The 8,986-nt window shown below is 35.2% G+C and overlaps 1 protein-coding gene across 1 annotated transcript; it reads left to right on the forward strand.

Annotated features, from left to right (window-relative positions):
• Positions 1-801: 801 nt before the first annotated feature.
• Positions 802-1,396, forward strand: LOC111390243 (non-specific lipid-transfer protein 2-like). Its single transcript, XM_023015256.1, has one exon. It carries the CDS (start codon positions 847-849, stop codon positions 1,126-1,128), a length of 282 nt encoding a protein of 93 aa, XP_022871024.1. The 5' UTR covers positions 802-846; the 3' UTR covers positions 1,129-1,396.
• Positions 1,397-8,986: the final 7,590 nt, after the last annotated feature.

Consider the following 8,986-nt stretch of genomic DNA (forward strand, 5'->3'; position numbering starts at 1 on the left):
GAAAACAGGAAAAAAAATATGAAAAACGGAAAAATAAAATAAAATTCTCCTGACAGATAAATATTTATTTAAGATCACTAGTATAAAAGGATGTTTAACTAAATAAAAAATTGTTATAACAAAGTAGTGTCAAGGTTCCTTGGAATCGATATTTAGTTGGCATCTCTCTAGGAAAAGAATAGTACATTAGTCTAATTAAAAAATAAATAAATAAATAAACTCGCATTTTGGCCTTGCATTAAACCGAGGTTCCTTAGCAATGATATTCAAGAAGTTACAATTGCTATTTAGTTGAGTAATCTATTCAACTTTTATTTTTATTTTTAATTTCATATGAGTGAATATCATTTTTCACAGTTTCAAAGTTATTAACAAAAATAACGAGTAAATAATACAATTAATTTTTCTAATGGATATGAATTAAAGATAATTAACACTTTGGCAAACAGTTGGATCATTAGAAAAAATTTGAAAAATTATATTAACATAATTTAATCTCTAATTGCCAGTTAATAAATATTATGGTGGACTTTTTGAAAGGTATTCCACGGAGTTTTCTTCAAAGTTGCTTAATTTTATTAAAAATCTAATTTAAAAAAAAAAAAAAAAAATTTTGAGCTTCCAAAATGTTTCCTTTCAATTTTAGAGACACGTTTTAAACGAAAGCATTAGCATTCTAGACGTCTTTAAACAGTCTAGTATAGGGTTCAGGGAGTGGGAGGGTTGGCAGCCGAACTTTGGCTTATTAACATACTAATTTAAATGCTTAGGCATTTTCTCCTCTATAAATTGAGACCAAGCCCCAGCAATGCATCAAGCATCTCCGACAATCTCTTCCTTTTAAAGATGAAGGCATCAGGTATTGCACTCTACGTTGTTCTCCTACTAGCCGTAGCCGAGCCACTTGTTTTCGCGGCAGGAGGATGTGTTATGAGTGAACTGCTACCTTGCGCATCTGCCATCGCGTCTGGTACTCCACCTTCAGTAGAGTGCTGCACTAATTTAAAGCAACAGCAGCCTTGCTTTTGCCAGTACCTCAAAGACCCAAGCTCAAAACAGTATGTTAACTCTCCCAACGCCATGAAGGTTGCTCGTGCTTGTGGAGTGTCTATTCCCACTAATTGTTAACTATCTATGCTTATGCCAAGAGAGTACTTAGGAAGTACTATTCCTAGTAAAAGTAATATGGTAGCTAGCTTTAATCAGAATAATGATGCACTTGTATCCATCTTTTTAATAATGGAAAATAAATAACTCTTGGACCGACTATCTTGTTAACTTATTAGCATGGGATGTGTAAAGGTTGTTGAACAGGTCCACATGTACTATTTATAAGAGAGATAATCGGAATTGTATCTCACTATATGAATATATATTTCATATGTAATATTTATAATTGTATCTCACTATATGAATATGTATTTATAATAGAGATTACCAGAAAACTATATGTGAGAATGATGTGTTGGAATTCTGAAACCACCTATTATTATCTTATTTCAAATCTCTATCCACGTCATCTAATGTAATTTGTGTATCATTGACCACCGTTACTTCAATTATATTTAACTATGTCTCCCAAGATAAAGTAACCAAACCTATTTCTAAGAATGACCCGAGAATATCCCTATCTTAAATTCATATGCAAGATAATCCATTCATCTTCACAATTACCTCTCATAAAGAAATAAAGCAACTAATAATCTATATGATAATCAAACATTTAAATAATAAATTAAGCGTGAAATATCAATCAAGAACAGAAATGAACTAAAATAACTAATTTTGAATTAAAAATAATCAAACAATAAGTTTTTTCTTCATCCCAGCATTAAATAATTTATCATAGCATAATTATAATAAAATTATTACAAGAAGTTTGGAAATTCATAACCCCAAATGTATAAATACAAGATAAAGACGTAAAATCAATTTATCGAGTCTTCAATTCCAAGCCTCGAATCTTAAATTTCTTGATGTTAATTGCCTTCAATTGTTTGCTAGATTTGTTCCCCCACAATAGATTACAATAGAATGTTGAAAGTATAAGCTCAAGGTAGATTAAATCGCAAAAGCTACTAGTTCAACTTATATTATAAGTTAAAGTAGCTTACCTCTAGCTTATTCCAGTGTGTAAAAGCAGATATTTCTGCTGCGAAAAGCCCAGAAGAAATCAAATGCCTTCTAGTTTTAGCCTTGATCAATTCAGCCCCTGGTCTTTTTCTTTTAATTGGCTGAAGTTCAAGTAATTTGCAGTTAAAGCCCTTGACTTCCAATTCAGATCCAATTGGTCCTCATCTCAAAATTAAGTAAATATACCTCATTTTAGCTCGATTTTCATTCTTTTTATCCAATATCATCCATAACATCGAGAGTTTCACCTAAATAAACAATATTTACATGAGTTTAAACTATAATTCCCTTAAATTACTTCTAGATATCCATGTTTTTACCTCTAGATGATGATCGACAAATTACTCTCAACTATCAAGTATTTTTTACTCATAAACTTACTATTCTACTATTCAATAGGGAGTAAGAAAAGAAATGAATATTTGAGAGAAAACTATTTCAAATTCAACATGTCATTCTTCATCCCAAGCATGCCTATTTATAGATTTATATTTAGTCATTGGAGCTAAATGAGTATTTTTAGTTGAGGAGATGTGGTACTCGCTGGTTAAGTGACTTCTAGCTAATTCTGTTTTCTTTTCACATTTATTCACTAGCTTAATCCTTAAGATTTTGTTTTAAGTATATTGGCTCGCATCATGTGATTAAGCGCATATGATATTTCTCCTTTTTAAGTGCTTTTAGCTCATTTTGAGTTTGCATATTTTTTGACCACTTCAGAGTATTCACTTAGATACTCTGGATGAATATTTCATATATAACACCATGTTTAAGCATATTAATCCTTGAGAACTTCGTAATGGTATTAAGATCTCAATATGGCAACTCTTCTTGACCATTTGAAGTTATAATTTCTTTCACTATAGATTGTGCAGCAATTCTATCCATCTCACAAAGCAATACAGACAGACCTTGTAAGTTAATCTGAAACCTAGAGGCAAATGCCTAGACAAAAGTGAGCACAAATGATTGACAGAAAACTAAATGTATGATGAGTTCGCCAGCAGAACTAGCTTAAACTCTTGGTGAATAAATTGTGTAAAATTTGGACTCCTCCTAAGATGGGAATCTTCTTCTGGAGAACATACAATGATGCGCTCATATTAGCAATGCTAAAAAAGGTGTGGAATAGAATGGGAGAGCATGCCACAAGTTATTTTAGTGTGATGCATCTAAGTACGTATAGAAATATTTGAAAATTTTGGAGTGAGTGGGATGTAAAGAATATGCGATGAACTATTTAAGGGCTACAATGAAGTAGATTTGGGGCTATTCTGATGCATCATGCATCCTATGGATATTGTGTGGGCGAACGTAGCATAGTAATACACGAATCAAGCCTATGAGATGTGCATTCAAAATCAAGCTCGATTAATGTCTTGTTGGAAAATTAATGAAAGGTATGATTAACCAAAAACTAGATTAAAACTACCAAGTAACTATATTGGAACCAACTCTTAGCAGGAGACTAAAGTTTAATATTGACGTTGAGGTTCAAAAACATCAAGGCTTTGTTAATTTAGAGGATGTGATACGAGTCAATAATTGGGTGGTGGTGGGCATACAATCCAAGAGGCTATAAAGGTACCCGCAACTGGTGATGGCGAGGCCATTGCATTTCAAGAAGGGCTATTTATGCACAAGATTAGGGCTACTAACGAGCTGTTACCACGTATGATTCCTTCCATGTCATCACCAAGCTTCAATCCAAGTCTGATTGTGCCTATTACAGATAGTCCCTAATGAGCAACCAATCTCCTCCCTAGAACTAATTTTTCCTACGCCATCAACACTCCTAATTCCTCCCCAATCATAGTGATGCAGGAGGATCCGAGTCAAGTGATGCTGATGTGTCAGATAGCACGATGATGGCGCTGAGATACCATGAGATGGCGGATCGGCGCAAAGATGGAAAGTGAATCACCATTATTTCCTTAATTGGGGGAATTTGACGCGTATTTGGTAATTTGGCCATAACTTTGGCTACGATTATCGGAATCGCTATTATGACCCCAATTCGGAAAGCTCTCTTCGGCGCGCACGTCGTGGCCACCCAGTTATGCTTGGTGGACGTCAATTTCAAGCCCAAAATCCACTGTTTTCCTTTTCAAAATTCAATTTTAAGTTATTTTTTACTATTTATGGTAATATTTTGTTTCCTTTTTTCCATATGATAGGAAACTCGAATTGAGCCAAATTTTTGGAAACTTACTTCTTTTACTTAATATTTTATTTTGGTATAATTTTGGAATTTTGTCATTTTTGGTAATTTTCCTATCATTTCGTATTTCGCAGCTATTTAACCCGACTTGTGGGTTAGTTTTCATCATTCTGCGTTATTAATAATATTGAGTGCATCACATAGCCACCATCTCCAGCTGATAATCACTTAATTACCCTCAACATTTCTGCTCAAAAGAAAAAAGCTAAAACCCTCAATCTTTCCACAATGGCGTGCCCAATTTGAAGCTCTCTTTATTTGCTATGACCTCCTTGACTATATCATCAGAGACCATCCATGCCCCGTTTCTATTGGTTCCATTGCCTTCACTATCCAAAAGACACACTAGGTTCGCCACGATAAGCTCACCTTTGATGCTATTCTGGCCTCCACCACTACAACCATTACTTCCCTCACTTCTGCTACCAAAACATCCCAAGAGGCACGGAAGAAATTAAACACCATGTATGTCAGTAAATCATGAACCTGTTCAATGTAACTAAATGATAAGCTTATATTGATTCAGCGGGGCAATCATTCCATACCCGATTATTTGCATACGTTGAAAGGCCTTGTAGATGATATTGCCCTCATCGATCATCCCGTATATAGTGATGCTCTTAGCTTTTACATTCTTCATGGTTTGATCCCGATTTCAGGAGATTTTCATCTCTATTCATGCTCGAGCAAACTCGCTGAACTTTGAAGAATTCTATAAACTCCTTGTCAACCATGAAAGCTAGTTTTGTCACCTTGAAGCCATCGTTCAATAGCTAGTTGCCACAACCAATTCCACCTACAGATACTCTAATTTGCATGATGTAACTAGAAGTGAAAGGCCCTAGCAATGTGGGTCTTATAAGGCCAATGGGTCTTTACAGTCTTTAGGACCATCTCACCCCTAGCAACATCGTGACAATAGGAGGCCCCAAAACTCCATATGTTGATTTAATTTAGGCATGAGCCATTATCAGCCCAAATGCTAGTTTTGTGATCAATTGGGGTTTTGCTTCAAAAAAATGCCCATCATTGCATTTTTTTGATATCATAGTGAATTGTTTCTCCATTTGTCAACTAAAGAAAATAAATGGCTCATTGATTCTAGGGCATCTACATTACTGCTGATTTGGCAAATTGTCCATCCATTTTTAATATTATTAGACAGATAAGGTTGTAATTGACGATGAATCAAGTTTGTATGTCTCCCGTGTTGGTTCTTTGGAATTTCAAACACCCATCGTACTTTCCATTTGGATAAAAAAAATATTGTGTTCCTAGCATCCGTAAAAATTTGATATCTATCCATACTATTACCAATCTCATCGACCCACATCTTTCTTAAGGAACAAATTTCTCTATGAAATCTTACGGGGCAAACTTCCTAACTATCTCAAATTAAAAAATTTGGTTCCATTTGCTTTCTGTTCACTAGGCCTTACAATACCCATAAACTTCCGTCAAAATTCATTCCGTGCTTATTCAATGTCTATTCTCAAACCTAAAATGCATACAAGTGTCTCAATCTTAAATCCAACAGCTTGTATATCTCTTGACATGTTCTATTTGATGAGAGCTAAAACCCGATCAAATTGCACATCACACAGATTAACTGCCACTCATCTATTCAAGTTGCTTTACATGCATCACCATGTCATAGCTTCGGAATATGTTGCTATTGCTTCCACATCACCTTCGGTAACTCTTATATCCCTTTTTAAGTCAATCTATCTCACATATACCCTATACTAATTTACCCAGCACCACTGCAAGGTCATCTATCAGATGTAACTCTTGCACCACTTTTTCTTATCTCCATCCCAACTGATTGTTCCCACTCCTATCCAGACAACGCTATCCTATCCCCACCATAAAGAACTCACATAATGATTACTCGATCCCAAAACCATATATATAAACCCAAAAAATTTAATGCAATCTCAAAACATCCTCTCCAACTCACCATAGAAACAATTGTGTAAGTCAACCATTTTGTGATCCCCAATGGAGCTATGCTATGTTGGATGAGCTCACTACCCTTATGAGGCATTTTACATAAGAGTTTATTCCATCTTCTAAAGAATGTAATACAATAGGTATTTCAAGATAAGAGAAAGGTGGATAGGTCTGTTGATCAATTTAATGCTCGACTTGTTTCCAAGAGCTATATTTAACGACTCAAGTTAGATTACATAGAGAAATTTAGTCCTATTGTAAAACTAGCTACTATCAAAACTATTTTGACAATTGCCATGATATAAGGATGGTTATTAAGATAGCTTGATGTGAATAATAATTTTTGCAAGGTGAGTTGATTGAGAACGTGTGTGTGGTTCAACCTCCAGGATTTAAGGATATACCCAATGCCGATCACATTCGTAGATTGCGCAATGCCATTTATGATCTCAAACGGGCTTCTCGTGTGTGGTACTCCACTCTAAAACATGCCTTGAGTGAGCTTGATTTTCAAAATTAAAAACAAATTCATCCTTGCTTATCTATTAGAATAGTTCTATTATATGCTATTTTGTGTTTTATATGGAGAGTCATGCTACTTGTATAAAATTAGTTGACAAAATTGGTTTACTAAACAACATCTACACCAATCATTTCAAAAATATTTTTTTAAATCATTTGAAATCAAAGGCCAAGATTTTGCCAACACTTATTTTGTCAACCATTTTCGTCAACTTGTTTTGTACAACTAAATTAATTGTTACATGGATGACCTTGTTATCACAAGTAGTGATCCTAAGTTTTCTACAACGATGGCATACACTCCATAGGAAAATGAAGTGGCAGAGCAGCTGAATGGAGCATTGCTATAAAGAGCAAGAGCAATGTTGAGATATGTGGAGGCTAGTCAAGTCATTTTGGGCAAAAGCTATCAAAACTGCCTATTTTGTGATCAATCGTGTAGGGTTGATTTCCACCAAACTTCAAGTACAAAACCGGGCTCAGTTTACCAATTTCATCGACACCACAAAGGTTGAGACAACTCCAAGAACCACCACTGCCGCCACCCCACTCCGATTGCTATAGGTTGGAAAGTGAAGTCCAATGATGTGCCCACAAAGGATTAACCACAAAGGTCACAGTGAAGTATATCAAGAAGCCGAGAAAGGAGTCTCACAAAGAGAAGGGAAAAATAGTCACACTCCATGGAGGCCGAGAGGAAGGTAGGATTATATGCCAAGTAAATGTCCAAAATAGGTTAGTTAGGTTAGGGTTAAATTGTGGACCAAAACAAGGCTCAACTCAATTAAAGTGGGCTTCAAAAATAATAATATAGCCTTCCATGGAAACGGGGCGAACCGTGAGCAACACTATTTAAAATAGGTTGCTTCGAATGGTCCATAAAAATGTGGATTGTGTTGTCTCGATAATTATGTCAATGTACTAGTCAATCATATGGCCAAGGCCGATTGATAATAAAAATCGAGGTTACATCATCGCCCGGGGAGGTCGTTTGACAACAAATTGCCTAACAATCTCCACCTTGGTGTCAAAGGACCTGCAAAAGAAAATTGTCTCCCATTAGTGACACCTCTAATAAAAAATAATAAAATTGAAAATCATTTACCTGTACCAATGTTTAGAAGTTCCTTGCAACTCCTAAACTTTGCCAGTGGTAGTACCTTCATTCCCATATCAGATGGGTTGTAGTGGGTATGGACTTTCTCAAGTCTTACCAGAGATACTATATCTCTAATGAAGTGGAATCTAACATCAATGTGTTTAGTGCGCTCGTGAAAAACAGGATTCTTGCATAAATGTATAGATGACTGACTATCAGAATACATTATCACATAATCATTTAGGACACACAGTTTATGAAGTAGACCTCTAAGCCATAGAACTTTTTTAATAGCTTCAGTGGTAGCAATATATTCTGATTCTGCAGTGGATAGTGCAACAATATGTTGTAACTGTGATTTCCAACTTACACATGAATTAGATAAGGTAAACATGTAAGATAAAGTAGATTTCCTACCATCCCGATCTCCCGCATAGTCAGCATCTACAAAACCCTTTAATTTTATGCCTTCTTTATTAGCACTAAACTTTAAGCCCACGTTACTAGTACCCTTCAAGTACTTTAACAGCCACTTTAGCGCTTCCCAATGTTCAGGGCCCAGATTAGCCATATATCTACTGAGAGTACTAACAGCAAAACCTAAATCAGGTCTAGTGCAAACCATCAAATACATTATGGAACCAATCACATTAGAGTAAGGTACTCTGCTCATGTATTCAACTTCACGCTCATTGCAAGGTGATTGTTCATTCGATAAAACAAAATGATTAGCAAGAGGCAATGTGACAGGTTTCCAGTCACTCATATTGAATTTCTTCAGTACTTTAGATATGTATGGAGACTGATGCAAAAATAAAACAAAATTTGACCTATCTCTTTCGATTTCAATACCCAAGATTCTCTTAGCCTTACCTAGGTATTTTATGTCAAATTCACTACTTAGTTTTGTTTTTATGTTATTTATCCACTTAGAGGATGATCCAATCAAAAGCATGTCATCCACATGGAGCAACAAAAACAGATAATTATCATCAGTCTCATTGTGTTGAAAATACAGGCAGTGATCAAATTTACTTCTTTGGAACCCTATAGTGAGT

The sequence above is a fragment of the Olea europaea genome, unplaced genomic scaffold (genome assembly GCF_002742605.1).
Source record: "Olea europaea var. sylvestris unplaced genomic scaffold, O_europaea_v1 scaffold662, whole genome shotgun sequence".
In the NCBI taxonomy this organism is placed as follows: Eukaryota; Viridiplantae; Streptophyta; class Magnoliopsida; order Lamiales; family Oleaceae; genus Olea; species Olea europaea.

Excerpts from the sequence above, each read along its gene's own strand:
- LOC111390243 (XM_023015256.1), top strand. The coding sequence starts at position 847 with ATGAAGGCATCAGGTATTGCACTCTACGTTGTTCTCCTACTAGCCGTA.